Below are 22,457 nucleotides of genomic sequence, written 5' to 3'. Positions count from 1 at the left end.
CATGTCATGTCACGTCATGTCAATATATTTGTTATTTCAATTATTGTTGTTGGGACCTGCAACTTTTTAAGAAACATTTTACAAGAAAGAACATGCTCAAGATAATGATGAAACAAATCGTACATGGAAGAAATCGGTCCTCGTTGAACAAAAGGTGCAGGAGCGCCTCGCGTTGTGGTCAAGGGCGTACTCGAGGAAAAATCTGTGGCGTACCATGCATGGACCTAAACGCAACCCCAAGCGCAACACGCAGTACACATGAGAGTTTACATACATTGCATAGACTATAATATCCGTTGATGGATGAATAAAGGTTTATGGTACGTTTGAGGGATACAAACATAACATAATCAGAGGAATAATTGAAACTATTTTAAGGTAATATACAAAATTTGACCATTTTCTCGTACAGACTGCTCTAGTATAGCTATATAGGCTTACATCACATTTGCTACTCAAGCAACTTGCCGTCAAGGTATCTCCTTATGGGTATAATCAAACATATACATGTATTATCATAAAAAGTAGCTAATGGAGCACCACAGAGCTAGACCCCTTAACCTCTTTTCTTACGCTCAGTGAGCTAGAATTTGCTTGAGCAATGCTACTATTGTGCTTCAAGCTTTTAGTTTTTTTTTCCACTCAGTCTGAATATGTCCTATTAAAAAAAAAAAGAAAAAAAAAGAAAAGCTGGTGATGTTTAGCTGTACAGCTGTCTTCTTGAATCATGAAATAAACACTCCTAGACCATTTCGTTTGTATCATTATTAAGTTATTTTTCCCTTTTGCCGGCCTACCGGCCACTCGCTTTCATTATAGCAAAGTGTGCCTCTGAATAGGCATTTGTTGAGGATTCTGGCTATGCAAAATCTACGTTTCACGCCGTGCGACAGAATAGCGATTTCGTTCAAATCATAATGGTGGAGAACTGCGAGGCTACAGTTGAATGCGTAACCGTATAAGCCTTTATGGACTTGAATCTGCCTCACCTCACTAAACCATTTCGAACTGTATAGATACAGATAGGTGGCTTCATGTAACAAACATTAACAAGTCGTATTGATTACAAACGTCATAAAATATAGGCCTATCTCTATGTACAAAACAGAACAACGCAAACAAAGCAATAGCCATCGTATATCGCACTCTTCCCGTATGCATGGTGAGCATCGTGTTCCTCCCCTTTGCGCGCAGAATGCTGTAACATCTGCTTTTGCATACGATTTGCTTGCATTCAAATTTCATGCAATGTTTACATGTACAATGGTAACGCAGAAACCAATAAATCAAATCAAATCAAAAATAGGCTAACTAACATAAGAAATTCAAATCAATCCTAAGCTCTTGTCTTGATTAACATTTTACAACATCTTTACTCAAGTCGTTGATTGTAATCGTTTTCTTTCGAATAGAATACATATCATCAGCTTACGTATTGATAACAATGACAATAATGAACACTTCACGATACAGGAAACCGGATTACCTGCAAATAACGTAAATGACACAATATTGAAACTAGAAATAGGTGAGCCCGTGAGAAAGATACAATAGACGACCAGGTATGAGGAAACTAATCGAAACAGACGACGTAATAGTAGCTATGAAATAATAAATACAAATTGTGTGAAAAATACAATTCTTGATCCATTCCCGGACAAAATGTGTAAGGTAAATCACAAATGAACACTTCTCTACTTCAGAAATTCATACTTAACTGTCATGACTACACCCGAGAACTGGACTTTCCTTTCTTTGTCAAACTTTTTAGTATTAGATTGTAAAGAACTCCTACTTGTGTCAGAGTCATAAGCACGGATTTCTGACTATTATCTTATTTCCAACAAAAGTTCGATACATGCATATACAATGTACACTTTATCTATTGCTGGTTTGTTTTTCTTTGCGCAGCTCTATTTTCCGTAGGACTAAACGACAACGTTGCCTCAATGAACAATAGCTACCACCCCAAGAAACAAGACGAAAACAAAACAAAACAAAACAAAAAACCTCTTTCGTCATGAATTCGATGTGAACTACATGTATATTTTTCTTCTTTTGGGTATATCTCAACATCAGAGGGAAATATTTCATAACACAGGTCTCTAACCCACGATAGGGTGAATGCAATAATGTCTGAACAGTAAATGGCTTAAGCGTTTAAATTACATGTAGGCCCCATAAGTAAATCGCGTTGATATTCATCCCTGTAAAAATATCATGTACATTGAACACATTGAAAACACATACAAAGGCACAATCTAATCGTATCATGGGACTATAATACAACGCCAGTCCCATACAATGTCATACTGTGTATTCTGGCTGTTATCATAATTTACTATTTCCAGCTTGGTAAATCTTGATCTGATATGTCATTATACTTACAAAGAAAAATAAGAAAAAAAAACACCTCGTACAATAATTAAAAATGTCAAGACGTTGCTGACACTTCTTGATTGAATATTCACACACTTTACTAGTGTGTTAACTTATTAATGTGAATGTGGTAAATGCTTCATGTCTATGATATTGAAATGTCAGTGTCTGCGTACACTTCTGTTGTGTGTATCTAAGGCTATCGTCATGCACACACAGTCATAATAAAAATCATATTCAAGATAATGTATATTTATGTAACTTACACATATGCTGCAACGATGTTGTTACCTTCACGTACTTTTTGTCAGCAAATCGCAATTGAAATTGAACGACACGATTAAAAAAAACAAAAAAAACACTGGCTCCATAAAGCTTAAAACACAACCAAAAACAAAAACAAAAACAACAACACAACCACACACACACACACACACACACACACACACACACACACAGAAATACTTCCTTATGATCTGAACTTGCCGTACGTCATTGATATAATTCTTAGATGCTACATGCAGTGAAAGATTCAGTGCTACAATACAAGACCTGTTGCGTGTCTTGATCATAAAAATGTTAGGAAGTGACAACGTTCATTACAAAAGAAAACAAAATGATGACAAAATCAGCACTGTTCAATTTGGAGTTCCTGCAAGATATTTTCTAATTCTTCCTTCTTAACGTAGTCAAGAGGAGTTTTTCCGTAAACGTCCTCTACGTCAACTTTGCCACCTTTTTTCACTAGAAGTACGAGAAAGGCGTCAAACTCCGACTCTACTCCTCGCTTGTCATATGTGTTGATCAACTGTAGGAAAGAAGAAATCCGAAGTAACCTGTTATTTTTGCTGCTGGTCTAAAATCACTTTCAAATACAAACAACAAAATGGTATTAATAACATGGCGCATGGAAGAGAAAGATGAGCTGAAGACCATTTTTTTCCTTTTTTTTTTTTTTGCTTGTCAGCTGGCTGAAGAAACCCCGAAGGCACGCAGAAGTTACGCTGAAGGTTTTCATTTATTTATTTATTTATATAGTTTTTGGCTTGTTAGCTAATGAAACCCGGAAGTCCCCCCCCCAAAAAAAAAAACACAAAAAACAAAACAAAACAAAAAAAAACTTTTGAAAACGGTGACGCCGGCGGTGCATAAGATGATTGTTTTGAATAAGATACAAAAGAAGTTGATATGTGTGAAAATGCAAATGAACAGATTTCATTTTCTTTTTCAAATGCTCTATAAACGCTACTTTTATACTCTGTTTAAAAAAAAAAAAAAAAATGTCTGGAGGTATACCCCCCCCCCCCCCCCCCCCCCCCCCCACACACACCCTCCCCCGCTCGGTCGTGCGGGAGAGCTACGTGCCCTTGTATTCAGATTTCCTCCAAGGTTCCCCATTTTACATATTTATTTCATAACCGTTGAAATCGTCGACACATCTTAGAATTCGATTTCTCAATTCAGACTCTCAGTGTTATATTCCAAAAGTGAATTGCAGCTGTTAGAAAAACGGTCTCTGACCTGATTTGCATGTCATGCGCGATTGCCTCCGCATATTCATAATTATGGTCTTGGGTAATAGAGTACAGTGTAATATGAAACAGACGCACTTGATGTAAGTTTCATTAAGACTTGATATATTAAAAAGAAGGGACATCAAATTCACATGTTTCAAGAAATGGCAATATTGGTCGCAACTGCATGTGTAACAGTGCCATCAAGGAAGCCAATCAATGGTTCACAAATTTCCTTCAAAGAGAGAACCTGTAATATACCTCAGTCAACGTATGGGTACAGCTCACCGACACCTCATTTGGGTCCATTTTAGCCGCCATGTGCAAAGGTGTTTCGCCGTTACCAGTCTTAGCATCGATGTCAGCTCCGTGAGAGAGCAGAAGTTCGACGCACTCTGTGGCTCCTGCTTCAGCTGCGCAGTGGAGAGGGGTTTCTATCACCGAATTTAAGGCGTTGACATCCACTCCTGGCTGCAAAGATAGCGTGCATACTAATAATGAAGTTTCTTTCCAAATGCATTCGTACATTATTTGTGTACACGACAAGTCATAGTTCGTTTTATCATGCCTTGGCATTCATTTTCTTGGTCTTAACTAAGAATTACGCATTAAAAATTAAGTAATGAGCTAATTCAAATGGAACTTTCTATGTCACGCATCATTCCATGGAATAATATCCTTTGGCATTACATACAAAAAGTGTAACACGGTCTTAGAAACGGAAAACTAATTATGTTGATTATGACTGCCACGTGTATGATCGTGCGTTTGGATTTTTGAAATATTTCTATACAATACGCAATGTGCATGATCTATTAAAAATCTATTTCTAGTGACAATCTCCTACCTTATCTTCTCCACTAAATATGTGTTTCAATATGTCGAATCCACTTTGCTTTGACGTCAGTTAATAAAACATTTTCTACTGTTGGATAAAGAAGAGACAGACATAACCACAGCTACGCGCATCATAGATATTCCTTCTGGAGAGGCCAGGGGATTGATTCTGTATATGACAGTAGCAGTATATTTCTGTCTATGAGGTGTATTTCTGTATTCCCCTTGATTGGCAGCACTTTTTTTTTTTTACTACACTGGCCTACAAACATGCCCTACCAAGGAGGTAGATGATTGATAAATCAGGCCTACGAGAAACTTACACGGTTCAGCAGCACATCAAGCATCTGGTCGAGGTTTTTTGTAGACGCTAAATGGAGTGGGGTCTGAAGGTGATGTCGGGAACGCGTGGATATCAAACTTGGAAAGCGGTCTAAAAGCAGTCTTGCCGTTCTGTTTTTTAATGTGAGAACAATTAATAATGATAATTAAAAAAATAACATTTCAAAGATTGGGAGGGTTGACAGGGGAAGTATGCAATCTCTCTCTCTCTCTCTCTTTTCAGTTCGCCGGCTCACATTGCAATAATCAATGATAAAGTTGAATGAATTCCTTCCATGTATGACATATGCAGACACATTTACATACATGTAGGTATCCCTTCTAAAATTGTAGGTACGCTGAAGCATATCATAATTATATGTGACCGTACTTTACAATACCAACAAAAAGTCGCACCCCTTGATTTTACGTGAGAACTCAAAGAAAAAAGAGTGAAATGGGTAAACCGACTCAATCTTGAGTTTTCCATATTTTCTGAAAGAGCTATCCTTCTACATTACTCTTTAGTTTGGGATCACAACATGAATGGGAAATTGTGTTTTCAGCAGTTTTTTTCCTGAAATTTATTTTTTTGGGGGAGGGAGGGGGAGAGAGTAGAATGATCAGGTACATGTATATGTCTTAGAGGCAACTTATCATTTCTTGAAATCCTTTGCACACTCCATTTTCAAGTCTAATAACTTTTTAAACGATAATGCTACGTCTTTGAAAGTTGACATCAATCATGGACAGAATGTGTTAACAGAACAAGAACAATTTCAGCTCAATCTGACATTCCCTTCATTGTTGTTGCTCCGGTGGTTTACATCCTGGTTTTTTTTTTTGTCCCTTTCATCGCACAGCTAGCACGGCTTGGTAAAGATCACGCGCTTGAATAGACCATGTACTTCAAAGCCTCTTTTCTCAGTTCACACTTTTCCAAAGTGTGTGCTTTCTTTCCAGCAATAATGGGTTAGGAGATTCAATTTGAATTGAGTTATACATGTACATCATTTTAAAGCTTAGAGTCTGCTCTTTCAGAATCTGCTTTTAACTAAAAATCCATGTCTGGCGACACTATGTTGGTTTTGTGATGCAGGGTCACACACACACACACACATCTATGTATTAGTTTGGGCAAAGGCAGAAAACTAGTATGCCGTCTTTTAGTTAAGAAAGCAATTAGCTAATAATTGTGTTTGAATTTAGTATTCATTTCTGCACACCTAGAAGTAAGTGACGTAGCTTTCAGTTACAAAAATTAAAAGAGAGATTTAACTTTTTGAGATTCTTTAATCAATACGCAAGATCTGCGCATAAAGAAACATGGAAAAATACACCGATCACGTGATAAAGAAATAAATAATTCGTATACACAAAACGGAGGTTATCACGTAATAACTTAGATTAACATATAGTTACTATTACCATAAAAAATACCTTAAGCGATTTTCCCGGACGGCCAGATGGATAGCGTTGAACCCTGACATACTTCGCGAGGTGACGTCAAGATTAGGGGCTCCGATGAGGAAATCGACGTCTTTCCCACACTCTATTCCGGCTTGCAGCGGGGTGTCTCCGAAGTTGTTCTGGGTGAGTACCAGTTTACTCAATGAATAATATCACCCTACCACTCGAACTATCATTTGCTTTTATACCTTTCTTCAGAATTGTATGTATTCTCTTTCTTTTATTATGCTGGATTCATATTTTTGAGGCTGTCGGTGATTTCCTACCTCTTCCACTTGTTGAGAATTACACAACTCATGTCATTTTTCGGATATCTTATAAGCCCTAGTACGGCTGCTACATACACTCGTCTCTTGAGCACTATAGCGATGGATTTTGAACGTCCCCGCAACAGTATACACGGTCACATGAATATAGTATTTACTTTTTTTTTTATGTCGAACACGAGTGGGAACGGAAGTGTGTGTACAATGTATTGAGGGTAGCAAATCTAAATGAGACCTATGATAATACGACCTATGACAGCCCCGAAGATTAAACGATATTCATGTATTCAAAACATAGATACCTACCCTTACCTATGCGGGTTCATAGGGACAATTTATTTTCTCTCCCTATTCGATGAATAATTGGTTGATGTTCGTTATTCCGGGGGTTTGGTAATCCGAAACTAATGTTCGTTATTCCGATACACGCCAATTCCATACACCTAGAGGCTTGTTCTTGCAAACATGAAATAAGGTTGATTAATTCCAAATACAGTGGCGTTATTCCGCAAAAATGTTAATCTGAAAATAAAACAAGGGTCGTTATTGCGAATGTTCGTTGAGACGAAAATGAAATAAGGTTCGCTATTCCGAAAATTGAATAATCTGTGGCGAAGAATGGTTCATGCTGACGATGATATAGAAAGGAAAAAAAGGTGGCGTACGGGGGAGAAAACTGTTGTGTTTTCATTTCATTACTCACGACTGCATTCTATTCCATTCGTATGTATTTTACTCAATTACTATGTATATCGTGCGTTTGTGTGTCCGCGTGTGTGAATTTGTGTATAGCACTTTCGTTGCATAATATTATCCTGTATTTTTTTCTTTAACTGCAATTCCGTATTTTATTTTCTTTCTTTTTTTTTGCTTATTGAAGTTCATTTCATTTTAGAATCAACACAACATGGGTTTGGGAATATCACACAAACCTTATTTAATTTTCGGATTGACTAACCTTCATAAAAAACAATTTTTCGGAGTAACGAACACTCTGAATAACGAACTGAAACCGACGAATCATTGCTTCAGCAAATTGATGTCATGACGGCATTTTCAGTGTAAAATCATTTTCTTCATACAGTGTCACTTCACAGATACATTACTATGCTTATTAAAAACAAAACTGAAGTCTCTTGAATTGACAAAACATAACAATGTATCCCACTGTTCATGGTAGAAAATATTGACAAACAAGAGCAGCGGTTCTCGGAATTAATGACAATTGTGAATTGATTATGGTAACATACAGTGTATGTGTATTTTACAAAGAAGTTTGCATTTAAACAAACTGTTGAGCTTTTTATTTGTCAGTCAGAAGTTTTGAACATTGAACAAGGAACGATAGATGAAAGATTTCAAGACTTTTGACGAAAATGTGAATCAAAACATTGATGTCATGTATTGATTGAGAATATGTCAAGTTGAACACTATAACCAGACCTAAAGCAATACTCGTTGTGCTCTTTAGTTATTTCGTTTGTAAGGACATCTGCAGACTTCGCGAACAAGCTCTTACCTTACCACAATATTTTTTTTTGTTCCTAACAACCTTCGTGACTTTTAACGGTCTGAAGAAAGGCATGTGACTGTGCATCACAAAACCGCACAAAAGTCGCACTCCTCGATTTTACGCAAGAAAACAAAACAGGTGAAAAGGGACAAAAACGTCAATCTTGAGGTTTCAAGATTTTCTGAAAGAGGAGTTCTGTGTAGTTCTGAAAGTTAAGTTCATAAAGTAAATGGGGATTTTTTTAGTTTTTCATTTTTTCTGGAATTTTCTGTAGTGAGGTTTGCCTTAGGAGCCCCTCGTCATTTCTTATCAATCTTAAAACTCTTCTGAAACTCTTCATTTTTAACTCTAATAATTTTGGAAAGATAATAAAACCGCCTACAAAGTCAGCATTATTAATGAATAGAATGTGCCTAGCGAGTCAAACAAAATCACAGGTATCGCAAGTTTATCTTCCATGCATTCTTGCAGACTCTTACCCGAGAACATCAGAAACTTGGGGGGGGGGGCAGCTTTGACAGCTGGGGGCATGATGTCCATAATTCACATATTCCATCACACTGGTAAAAATAACAGTCGATATGCCTACACTGTAGGCCTACACTGACAGGGGGACAATGCAGTTTGTTGGGAAAAAAAAATGAGATCCCAACCCTAAGGCATGCTACCGGCCAATTTTGGTGATAATTCATTAAGGAGTTTTAGAGAAGAAGATGAACATGAACAATATCAGTCCCCATTTGGACCCATCCCACCCCCACCTCCACTGGGTCCCATGGGGAAGCACCCTGATTCTGCTGTCACCATTGAACTACCTCATAGTATTAAATCAGTTCTATCATTTCTGGTTCTAGAGAAGAAGGTTTTTAAAGATTTCTTAATTTTGGAGGGATTGAAAATCCTATCCCCCTAGGGATGTTACCAGACAAGTTTGGTGAAAATTCATCACTGGGTTTTCAAGAAGGTGAAGTGCACAATTTTCACCCCCATTAGGACCCCTCCCACCCACTTCCCCTGTGTCCCTAGGCGGAGCAACCATGATTCCGCCATGAACTAACTTGAAACTACAATCATTAATTTACAAACTCATAGTATTAACTTAAGTTCTATCATTTCTGGTTCTAGAGAAGAAGACTTTAAAATTCCTTATTTTTTCTCTTTTTTTTTGGGGGGGGGGGGATGTTGGACCCCTTGCCCCCTGGGTCTCCCCCCCCCCCCCCATAGGTGGGGCATGGTGCCCGTTTGAATAACCTGAGATCAAGAAGAAGATGAAAATGTAAAAAGTTTACGCACGACGAATGACGCACGAACGACGGACGACGGACAAAGACTGATCGCAATATTCAATTTAATCAAAAGGTTTTATTTTCACTTCTTTCAACAGAATGTACAAAAAGTTTAAATTCGACATGCATTTTAGGAATGATACATAAATAGCAAAGAATAACATGTATTTGTCGGTAGTCATTACAAAGTGAGGCATTTTTCATACAAACATTTATACATAATGATAATAATAATAATAATAATAATAATACAGATACAGGGTACTTAATGCGCCAATTCCACATAACTAATGTGCTCAAGGCGCATACATAGCTCACTTCAACCTCCAGCTCAGGTGAGCTAAAAAATAAAAAAATCTGATAAATCTGATAATCCCTTCACTGTGATTGCTGAGGAATTTTACATCCACCCACCTCCCCCCCCCCCCCCCAATCACTGCACAACGCACAGCTTGGTAAAATTGAAAGCACTTGAATAGGCCTTGAACTTCACGCCTCTTTCCCGGAGCGTGTAATTTCTGTCCATTATTTATATTGGTTAGGAACGTCCATATATATTTGGTTAGGAGCATAATCATTTTAAAGTTAAGAGTCTGCTCCTTCACAGTAGCAGAATTTGTCCCTAACTAAAAACCATATCTGGCGACTTTATATTGGTTTAGTGAAGCATTGTTGCATGCATTATGTAAATCAGGGAAAGAAAGTACGCGTAATACACTTCGGCAAAGTATTTATTGAGGAAAGAGGCTTTGACGTTTAATGTCTATTCAAGCGCTTAATCTCACCTTCCTGTTCGCTTTGCAACGAATAGGACAAAAAGAAATAGGATATACAACTTCAAAGCGACCCCTATGAAAGAATCATTACGTTAATCTGACATTTTGCACATCATAGTAGCATAGTCTATTCATGACAGTGACATCACCCTTTCAATGGTAAGTTCAATAATTCAAAATGTAGAGTGTGAAAAGGGTTTCTCAGAAATAATAGGGAACCTCTAAAACATAGCTAATTGCAATATTATGCTATGGGATATCTAAATCTGCACCAAAAAACAAAAAAAACAAAACCACACATTCCATTCCGTTTTATAACCCCAAACTTTAGACCAACGGAGAGGAATTGCTCTTTTAGAAAATATTCAGACCTAAACATTGACTAGGTTGACCTATTTCAGCTAATCTAAGTCCTTACCATAAAATCGAGGGGTGCGTTTTTTTATTAGTTTTCTGATGCACAGATATATATATATATATATATATATATACATATATGTATTACATATATATATATATATATATATATATATATATATACATAAAATACAAAGATTAGGAACCTGTATGTTTGGATCACTCCTGTTCTCAAGCAGAATTTTCCCGCAGTTAGTACTTCCTCCCATGACTGCTACATGGAGTGGCGTCCGGCCATTAATGTCCTGTTCATTGAGTATTGAGGTGCACTCCGGTATCAAAAACGTGATGATGTCTTCGAATTTCCTGGAATATTTATGTAAAAGAAAAAAAAATGGCTTTCTTTTCACCGCACTTATTCTGCTATAGCTTCATTACAATTTCCACATGTGCATCATTTAACGGTTTGATACATTGTAATAGTTCATCGACAAGTATTGAAATCAGATTTTGAATGTCAGTTCATCATAACTTCATCAGCCCCTTAGCGGGACCAGTGTGATCGCACAACGTTGCTTGTGGTTGCAAGTGATGTCCCTGTTCCTGATGAAACTGTACCCCTATATCTTCTTATTTGGTATTAGATTTGAATGCGACAATTATTACTTTTTTATGATAGGTTTGTTTTTAGTATAAAGGTAGCCATTGTCAAATGTTTCCCTGCTGTTTGCTTTGTACTACAATGCACTCCCGTTATAACGAAATGCTCGGGACCGGCAGTTTTCTTTCGTTATAACGAAATTTTGTTATAACCGAACAAAATACAATCTATAACGAAAACAAGGAAACCACGTATATATATATATATCATATTCTGTTTGCTGAATACTCATCATACACTGGAAAGCTATGTGAAATGTGATGGGATAACTGTATTACAATAACAAACGCAAGCTCCCCTCAGAAACTGTGCGTGACACAAGGAAGCAAACACACAGTGGTGTGAAGCGTTCACCCATGCAGAGACGCTATAAATCCATGTTCCGCTACGTATTTTCGAAAGCAATTCGTATTTCGTTGTAAAAACGGAGCACATTTCTTTTGTTTTTCTTTGTCTGTGGCGCTCGGAAGAGACTTCGTTATAACAGAAATTTCGCTATAACCGTGTTCGTTATAAGCGAATTTTGCACCATAGACTTTAATGGTGATAATTTTGGGACCAGAAGGTTTACTTCGTTATAACGAAATTTCGTTATAACCGTGTTCGTTATAACAAGAGTGCACTGTAGTACTTAGAATCACCTGCGTAACTCGATATCTGTACATTTTTACTAGTTACATAAAAAAAAAACCACTTACAATACTTGTGCTCATCTCTTTCCGTTTCTCAAAAGGTCTGTGCACTTACAGTTTGGTGGCCGTATGCAAAACAGTCTGTTGTTGCACTCCGCTCCGTTGTGTGACGTCAGCCTTTGCCTTTACTAGCGCTTTCACAATTTTTGGCTCATTTTCCACGACGGCCCTAAACAGTGCCGTCTGTTCTTCATATTTGACCCGAATCTTGAAGGTGTTGGATGGAACAAATAATAGTTGTAGTTGTAGTAGTAGTATAGTAGTAGTAGTAGTAATAATAATAATAATAACAATATCACATACTTACATACAATCTCTATAGCGCCATTCTCCACTGTGATTAAATGCTCATGGCGCTTTACATCAAAGCAAAAAGACTGAGAATACATACACCAGAATAGAAGATGAAAAAGAGGACGTGAAAGTCTGTCTTCAAAACGCACTGCTAAACAAATAGGATTTGAGATTACTCCTAAGAGATGTTATGGAGCTTGAGTCTTTCAGCTCACGTGTAAGTGAATTTTTAGAGTGTTGGTCCAGCGTGAGCGAAAGCTCGTTCCCCCTAAGATTTCCTAAAAAACGAAATATGAAAGAGACCACAAGTTAAGGATTGAAGAGTTCGTTTAGGTTGGTATTGACGAAACAAACATACATTGTAATCAGGAGCTGTTCCTTCAATAACATGATAAACCAGAACAGGTTTCTTACAAACCTAATACGCTCCTGTACAGACAATCAATGAAGACTCTTTATGATAGGGGTGATATGACTGCGTTTACTTGACAAAGAAACGATGCGTGCAGCGGGATTTTGTAGCTTTTGTAATTTGGCAATTTGTGAGTTAAGTAAATTGGAAAAACAGATCATTACCGAAATCAAGGCGTGAATTTATAAGCGAATGATTTTTTTTTCCGTTGCAGAGCGAGCCAAATACTTGCGAATAAAACAAATTTTGCACAATTGATAGTGGACTGATTTAGAAATATTGGTGACTTGATCAAAATATAGACATAAATAGGTAGAAATAAAAAAACCAACAACAGCAGATAACTATATGAGAGCAAAGGACACATCTATTGAAAAACAATTAAATATATATATATATATATATATATATATATATATATATATATAATACATTTCTCAAAATCTGACAGTGTCGCTGTTGGAAGCACCACAGCAACGGACAATAAAGGAACAAATTGCTGACCGAATCAGTACCTAAAAAGATGAAATAAAGCAAATCCTACTCTTTTGATTTGCATTCACAAGTTGTCGGATAAACTCACTAATCCACTCACTAATCCACACACACAGACTCACACACAGACCCACAGCCATGACAGCTCACATTATAGATACATGAATGTTTGGTAACTCTAATACAGTATATAGACAGGAGATCATCGGGTATCGACAAGCAGATATGGGAAGAGAGAGGAACAAAACCATTTTATAAGGCGAAAATTACCAGTTGGTGCATGTTAGAATAGTAATAACAACCATAACAAACACTTAGTAGTATTTTTGTACTGTGTAAAAATGGATAAATGGATAAATGACTGCAACCGACTTACAATGTCTGGATTTTCCCTGAGCATCCTAAATACACAGGAATGGTCAGCAGAAGCGATGGCGTTATGGAACACCTGTACTTCGTCATCAGGATTTGGATGCTGGAATACATGTGAATCGTCCAGTAAACTGCTGGTAGAAATGCGAACAAGAATTTCAACACAAGATAAGCACAATCGAGAAAGAATAAACAAACTTTGCTCAATATAAACCAAAATCGACAAATATTGAATGAATTATACAATAACCTGCTTCGCATGCTATATTCAAATGTACATGTGGATCGTCGATTAGCGTTAATACAAGTCAGGCAGAGCAGAGGAAAAAGCGCCGATGTTAGTATCATCTCTTTTTACCCAAAAAAAAAACCCAAAAAATTAAAAAACTAGAAATGTCGCTATAGATGGTGACTGTTCTTCCTCCACCATGATGCATTTCTCACAATTTATATATAATATAATAGACTATATATAATAATAAAATAAGATATATTTATAATATAATATGATATAACAATTTCATAATTTAATATAATATAACAATTTTATAAAATAATATAATATTAATGAATTATACTAAGCGTCATAATGATGCCTTGGCAACCTCAGAGAAATGAAGGAAGAACTAAAATTTAGCATGTTAGCTTGACTTTTGACCACTGACCTTTGACCTTTTGGCAAAAACCTTTTGCAGCGAATCTCTATTGGGTAATACATGTATACACTCAGATTAAAGAAAAATCCTGCAGGCACTGCATTTATATGAGGGAAATAGTAAAATTTTGATGAGTTGACCTTGACCTTGACCCTATGACCCCAAAATTCTCAAGATAATCACTGCCAGTAAGTACATGCAAATGTTCCGAGTTCCATGAAGATACTTTGAACTAATTCCGAGATGTGACATTTCAGGTGAAATTTTAACATACTATTCACTTGACTTTTGACCTTGAGCATGTGCACCCAAATGTTGATAGGCACAACTTCGCCCACTTACTGTGACCCGCTACAACAAAATGATCCTAAAGTCGGACGAGGTCAATTATTTGAAAATTGCATGGCATAATTTCCTAATCTTTCTGCTTTAAATTGATATATAACACATCTTATAAAAACTAGAGATTGTAATTTGTCATCACTGACAAATTAAGGTGATCCGATTTTTTTTTTATCAATGATTCGAGTCCTGATCGCAATAGGCATGACCATACAAGTTTCATCTGTGTTTAGAGACATTGGCCGTGTGATGTTTGCATTCTCATTTAGAAAAGGGAGTCATATCTGCCATCTTTGGTACCAAATTCTGTATACACTGAATAACGAAGATATACAGCAATGAATACATATGACCTTTGACCCACCTTTGCACTCCCAAGATTGCATCTGATGAAATAGTGGTTATTTTGTGAAATGATTCTCGCGACATCGTCTATACGTGTGGAAAATATGGGAAAGATAGGACAGGTATTCACTAAGATACAAGATGAAACATTTATGACCTTTGACCCTAATTTACATACCCAAGATGTTGTCTGATCTAGTAGTTGTTATTTTATGAAATAATGTACGAGACATGAACTAAACATGTGCAAAATATGGGGGTGATAGGGCGTGTTTTTCTTGAGTTATTGCAAAGAGAGTTGCAGAAAGAAAGAAATATCTCAATACATAGAAGATAAGCTTTAATTTCAACCAATTTTTTATCGTGATCCCGACATCGTATCAAAAAACGAAGGCAACAAAACGATAGCGCAAAGTCTCAGCTACAACATATTAAAATCTGGGAGAAATTCACCGAAGGGTAAGTGAGCTAGTGCTCGATAAAGACAATCATGTCAATTTTCACATTAAAGACAATTCCCTCCCATAGAGATAACACGTCATAACGAAGATACAAAAAGAAGTACATATGACCTTTGACCTCAATTTGCACAGACAAGATGGCATCTGAGCAAAAAGTGATTATTTTGTGAAATGATCCTTGTAACATGGTCTTTGCGTGTGCAAAATATGGGAAAGATGGGACATGTATTCACTAAGATACAGGGTGAAACACTTATGACCTTTGACCCTAATTTACATACCCAAGATGGTGTCTGATCAAGTTGTTGTTATTTTATGAAATAATGCACGTGACATGAACTAAACATGTGCAAAATATAGAAGTGATAGAGGCCGTTTTTCTTGAGTTATTGCAAAGAAAGTTGCAGAAAGAAAGAAATATCTCAATACATCGAAGATAAGCCTGAATTTCAACCCAATTTGTTGACGTGATTCCGACATCGTATGAAAAAACAAAGGGCACACTTACGGTAGCGTAAAGTCTCAGCTACAACATATTAAAATCTGGGAGAAATTTACCGAAGCTTAAGTGAGCTAGTGCTCGATAAAGATAGTCATGTCAATTTTCATTTCCAGAAAAACTGCACTCCCATAGAGATAACACGTAAACTGGTCAAATTTGACAAGATTACTTTTAATCCATTTTTACGAGGTGATAACGTTATCCAATCAAAATATTGTAAGTTTATGTTTGAAAGAACATTAAATAAGCTACATCATACTGAAATCTGGGTGAAAATTGACAAAGGACTAGTGACATACGCTCGAATGAACTTGAAATTTGATGACGTCATTTTGAAAATTTACTTTTTTTACTTTATTAAGAAATTTGATATCTTTTCATCATTTTTTCAGCATCGCCAACCCATGAAATGATATGTACAACTCATCAGCTTTCAGAATATAAAAAGAAAATGGAGGGTCACCGTCCATCCTGACGAGTAATATCGGATTTAAAATTGGCGGTTTTTTGGCATTGTTGCACTGTATTTCGCCATTGACGCGCGCGCGGAATTTCAACTTTGACGGGCCCGTATGACGTCATATTGAGTCGGATTGACTTGAAACTTGGTAGAAATATTCGTTGACATTTCAGGCATCCCATAAGTGTAAAAAAAAACGGGAAATTTCTATTGCATATGAGCTGTGCGTGCGTATATGTGCGCGCGCGTACGCGTCCGTCCAATTTTTTTAATTTTTCAAAAAATGCTCCAAATGGTCTGAAACGTATGCAAAATAATTTGGAGTTCGATTGGAGCATACAAATATTTCAACGCGCGCGTACGCGCACGTTTTAACAATGCGATGAATTTTGAAAACATGAGTAGAATTCCCTTGAATTGAAATTTACGTGACGTAAATTTCATTGAAAAATTCCTTTCCATTAATGAGATATGATTGAAAATGTGTTTTCATATAATGACGTCATAGTGACGTCACGGTCGACTGATCACTACGATTTTACTTGACCCGTCGTCTTTGGGACACGATACATATATGGTATAAGTTTGACATTGATAGGCAATGCACTTTCTGAGCTAACCTCTGCACAACTTTTGAGGAGAAATAAAGAAAGAATCAGTACAGATACAGAAGGTGATCCGAAGGATACTCGGATCACCTAATAATCGGCTGCCGAGATATCGATGTTTAAAAGAGAGCATGTCAAGACGTCTGGGAAATCACTGTTTCCAGAAAAGCACCCTAAAAGTTCGCGATCAAGGGACACGCAAGTCAGTTTTCACCTCTGGACAATAGAAGGCAAGCCCTGGCTAGCAACTCCCGAAATGCTCATTCAAGCACAGCATCGGCGGTCTCCTCACCGACCAATCAGTGACCAGGATGCCAGGAGAAGCGGCTGGGCATAGCGCACCCCGCCTGCACGCACCAGTCGACTGGGCAGTGTGTGAGCTTCACGCTTCGGTTAGCGGTAAGCAGCAAACTGACCAATGAGATCACTCTGGTCGTTGTTAGGGGCGGAGCCTATCTGTGGCGCTCAATCCAAATTTTGGAACCAGTTTCTTCTTCGTTGAAACACCAAAAAACATGGCCCAGAAAAACGCTATTTTTTGGTCTTTCCTTTCACCATTTTGCTTCAAAATTTCGACAGATGATAGAAGATATGTCAGACTACAATAATATGTCAAAATCAGAAAATCGTAAGTTTTGACCAATTTTGATGCTCTGACTTCAAACTCGATTTTCACGGCTTCGACCGTGCGCGACTTTAGGACCCTTTTGTTGTAGCGGGTCACTAACTGTATATACATGCCAAGTTTCATACGTTTTCTCATACAGTTTCTTAGTTATGCTGTCCACAACATTATTATTATGGACGGACAGACAGACGGATCGAGTACGGACAACCCGAAAACATAATGCCTCCGGCGTCACTTCGTGGCGGAGGCATACAAACATTACCTACGTGTATGTATATATCTTGTTTTTCCACACACTTTCCTTTATTTTATGTTTTACGTTAATCTACGCAAGTACATGAATATACGTGTAGGCTTCATATGTATCGGTGTCCCGAAAAAAGGCGGACCGGTGGTTTTTCAGTACCTTGCGTTTTAAGAGTGATGTATTTTTTGAAATCACTAGAAAGAGCATCTTCCGCAGAAGACAATGATACCAAAATCATTCAATTTGGTTCGGTACTTTTTATTCTACGCCAAATTCTGTACGTGCAACCATTTTCAAATTTCGCTGGGTTTTTGCGACGTATGAGATAATAATTTGGGTGCGACACGCGTTCCATACGGCGAATTGTGTAAGCTCGTTGATCCATGTCAAGAAAAGATACAGCTTTCACATTGGGCGCGGGGCAGGAAAAACTGTGTGTGTGTGTCTCTGTGTGTATGTGAAAGCTGTACTGAGTATCTTTTACTAACTTCATGCGAAGTTTCATGAAGTTACCTTGCGCTACTCCCGAGGTATGGACAAACAGGCGAAAATTTAGCACTTTCACTTCACCTCTGTCCTTTGACCCTTCACCCCATTGCCTAAACTTTCTTTACAGAATCTTTATCTGGTGGTACATGCATCCACTAAGTTTTATGAGGGTACCTTCAGGCATTGTAGACATGTGGGGGTGAAGTGATATATTTGACCTTGCGTTTGCGCACTCATAGTTTGATGAGCACATTTTCCGTCTGCATGATACATACGCCAAGCTTTCATTTGGATGGCTCAAACGGTTTTTACGAAATCAATTACGGACGGATGAAGGGACGGAAGGACGGATGTCAGTTGAATGTGATTTCCTGAACCCATACTGATCAGGATTCAGAATATTGTATTTGTCTAAAAAACTGTCGAGTCTATTATATATAATTCTTTCAAGTACTTTAGAAAAGGTTGGTAACAAAGAAATGGGTCGGTAATTACTAATATTCGAAGAATCATCTTTTTTATACACAGGAATAACTTTTGCTATCTTGAGAGGAGTAGGAAATACTCCAGATAAGAAAGAGAGATTGAAGATATGAGAGAGGTGGATAATAATCGATCCGATGATCTGTTTCAGCATGACAGTGCTGATTTCATCATAACCAGTAGAATGTGTTGATTTAAAAGATGATGTTATATGCATAATTTCTATATAATCAGTAGGCTTTAAAAAAAAGTGAATGATTACACGGATTATAAAGATATTGACGAAAATTTATCCCATGGCTATTACCTTTCTTAGCCTGATTGGGACCAATTTTCACAAAAAACCCTCATTAAAGGCATTAACTATATTTTGTGGAGATGTAACACAATAATCATTCAAATATATTTTGGGAATAATTTTCTGCTTATTATTCCCTAATATTTCTTTCACAATTTTCCATGTAGAAGACATTTTTCATTGAGCATTCTTAAATTGTTTTTTATAATACAATCTATGCGACGTTCGTATTATTGTTGTCAATTTATTTCTATACCGTTTATTATCATACACATTTTCATCAGAGTGATCATTTAATTGCAACTTATATAATTCATTTCTCTCTGATATCGATTGCAAATTGCCTCTTGTAATCCATGAATTTCTTATTTTTTTTACTTCCTGTTTGTTTATTTCGCAATGGGATATTCCTATCAAAATGATAATAAAACTTATTCCAAAATAATTCATATGCTTTATCCACATCATCACAAGCAAAAGTATGTCATCCCAGTTTTCTGATGATAAGGCATCATTCAGGCGGTTGATATTTTCCGTTGTAAACCTCCGTAATTTTCCCTTATTTGTTTTCTTGGAATATCTTTGTACTTCAAATAAGATACAAAAAATGGGGAATTGATCTGAGATTTCACTATAAAGAATACCGGATTGTCTTTGCGCTACATTTGTATTTATGAATATATTATCAATTAAAGATAATGATTGCGCACTAATCCTTGTCGGTTTATCAGTTAAGTAACACAATGAAAAAAAAAATAGACTGAAGTATTGTGCAAAGTCTATGACCCCAAGTTTTGTCCCCTGGGCGTAGAGATGCTATACTGGACTTATTTTGACCACCTTCTTTTCTCATCAAGGTCAGCCCTGGTGAGGTCGTCCGTGATGTAGAAGTTCTCCTTGTCAAGCTTTTTTTTTTGCGCATTTTTTCATGATATCCACCTTCTCTCTATAGGACAACACTTTCACCAAAATGTGTCTTGGCTTCTCTCCTCTCTTTCCGTCTCGATGGGCTGGCTCTACCTTGACATCCATGTTGAAGTGCTGCTTGATGACTTTCTCGACGATGTCGACGCAGTCTTCGCACTCATCTTTTGCAGCCTCCTCTATCCCGACGATGCTGAAGTTGTTCCGACGTGAAAATCGCTCGGCCTTGTTTGCTTCAGCGTTGTGGCGTGCAATTTCTCCTCTCATTTTTTCCATGTCACATTCCATTTTCTCCAATTTCTTTTCCAGGTCGTCCACACGCTGGCCCTCAAATTCGACGGCTCGCTCTACCATCTTGATGCTTTCGAGAAGCCAGTCCACTGCATTTTGGATCATATGTTCAAATTTGCGTGATGCCTCTTTTAAGTACGCAGCAAGCGTTGCCGTGGTGAGCACGGCGTCAGGGGCAGTAGGTTCCGTCCCGGCAGCTGGGGGTGCAGAGGTGGCGCCAATGGGTAGGCCTAAGTTGGTGTCTTCCATGTCGCTGTCAGTGTCGTCTTTTTTACTCCTTTTACCAAGTTGTCGCTTGGGTCTGCAGCTCATATTTCTCGTAGGTTGTATGCTGCAGATTCAGATGTAGAAATTTTCTAGGAGCTCGTCAAGGATAGAGGCGTATGCTGCTCAAAACTTCCTATCTGATACAGAGAGGATCGTATAACGTGCTGACCTAGTGCGACGTCATTTACATAGATACCTCCCAAGTTTGGCAAAAATCTAACCATGCGCTTCAAGAAGATAAAAAAGAAATTAAAACTGACCCAAATATGGTCTCCCCCTTAACTTCACGTACTCATATACGAAATAAATAAATACAAATATGTATTCTATCACCTTCGCGACAATACCTCCCAGGTTTGCTGAAAATCTGACCATGTCTTTCCAAGAAATATGAAATGTACATGGGCCCAAATTTGGACCCCACAGGGCCTCAAAGGGGAGGGGCGCCCCTGGATCCGTCATGAATGAACTTGAAACTACAGTCATCGATGTACTTACTCGTAGCATTAACTTTATAGCTCGTTTACCTTTTTTCTTAAGATTTCTTGGGGGGGGGGGGGGCACGGTGCCTATTTAAACAAAGTTATATCCTATCCCCCTAGGGATGCTTCTTGTTGGTGAAAATCTGTCATGGGGTGTTTAAGAAGAAGATGAAAGTGTAAAAAACTTTACTCACGAAGGGGCACGGACGACAGACGACGAGCGATGGACGATGTACGATGCACGACGGATCCCGGACGATGAGTGATCGCAACAACTCACTTCCCTTTAGCACTTTGACATGGCTTTATTTTCATTTTATACTACTACAATTTGAAGTGTCACAAAAACTGCCACCTGTCTTTATAATATTGCTAGGAAACAACAATGTTTCCTCCAACAAAGTTTACCTCTGTCCGTCCTGGAGTTCCCGCAAGAGATTTTTCAATTCTTCTTTCTTGATGTTGTCAAGAGGAGTCTCGCCATTGATGTCTTTTGCGTCAATCTTTCCACCGTGTTTCACAAGAAGTACGAGAAAGGCGTCATACTCCGACTCAACCCTTCGTGTCTTATATGTGTCGATCAACTGTAAAAAGGAACGGATGAGAAGTAACCTTTAAAATTGTGTTTGTTGGTGTGCAATCATTCCCAGAGTAAGATATCTTCTATAAGAAGGTCGTATCAAGCAAGAATAAAAAAAGAAATGAAATCGTCGAAATAAGATTTGATCGTCCTATATGACATTTGCAGCAATCTGGTAATGGCGGGATATAAATCAATATAATCGTAAAGATTATAGGCCTATACATTCGGGTTTTTTTTCACTTTTTCGAGCTTGTGCTTTTTCATAGAAGATCTTGATGAAAACCAATGTATCATACACCATGCTGAAAGAAATTCAATTGGCTATAAACCTATTGAAGGCCAATGCAAACGGAGACTTCACGCAAGCGTGAACACATCCGTTTTCGTTTTCCAAGGTACAAAAGTAATAATTGCAAAAATTGACATGTTGACTTTTATTTTCAAATGACCTTTAAGATAACAATGGCAACAAAAGACCAGTTTAACACAATGAGAGACTTAAAATGAAACAGCAAAAAAGTGTTTCTGTTCTTTTTATCTCTTAATAACCTCAAATAGGAGAAAGGTGGGAAACTATTTAAAAGGGGATTAAAAAATTTTCTGTCTACTCAAACTTCAAATGACAAAGGGAGTAAAGGCACAAAGATGATCAAAATTTCTTCATGTCATTCTTTAAGGCCAGATTACAGAAGAATAGCTTCATGAGACAAACTCAAGAATATCAAATATCAATTAAAACTTTCCTC

General features: G+C 37.4%; 1 protein-coding gene across 1 annotated transcript in view; it reads right to left on the bottom strand.

Moving 5' to 3' along the window:
• Positions 1–3,007: 3,007 nt before the first annotated feature.
• LOC139743492 (uncharacterized) overlaps positions 3,008–22,457 on the bottom strand; it is a 44,858-nt gene continuing 25,408 nt past the window's right edge. The window contains exons 5-13 of the mRNA XM_071653973.1: positions 21,537–21,712; positions 20,123–20,710; positions 13,650–13,779; positions 12,128–12,279; positions 10,926–11,085; positions 6,492–6,640; positions 5,054–5,183; positions 4,155–4,364; positions 3,008–3,187 (exon numbers count right to left, since the gene is read on the bottom strand). Coding sequence (XP_071510074.1) covers positions 3,008–3,187; positions 4,155–4,364; positions 5,054–5,183; positions 6,492–6,640; positions 10,926–11,085; positions 12,128–12,279; positions 13,650–13,779; positions 20,123–20,710; positions 21,537–21,712 — 1,875 coding nt within the window. The remainder of the gene's footprint in view (positions 3,188–4,154; positions 4,365–5,053; positions 5,184–6,491; positions 6,641–10,925; positions 11,086–12,127; positions 12,280–13,649; positions 13,780–20,122; positions 20,711–21,536; positions 21,713–22,457) is intronic.

Source organism: Diadema antillarum, unplaced genomic scaffold (assembly GCF_040938485.1).
Source record: "Diadema antillarum isolate AM-2024a unplaced genomic scaffold, OU_Dant_1.0 seq00001088_RagTag, whole genome shotgun sequence".
NCBI lineage: Eukaryota > Metazoa > Echinodermata > Echinoidea > Diadematoida > Diadematidae > Diadema > Diadema antillarum.
Note: the sequence above shows the minus strand (reverse complement) of the source record. Positions and strands in the feature narration are given on the sequence as shown.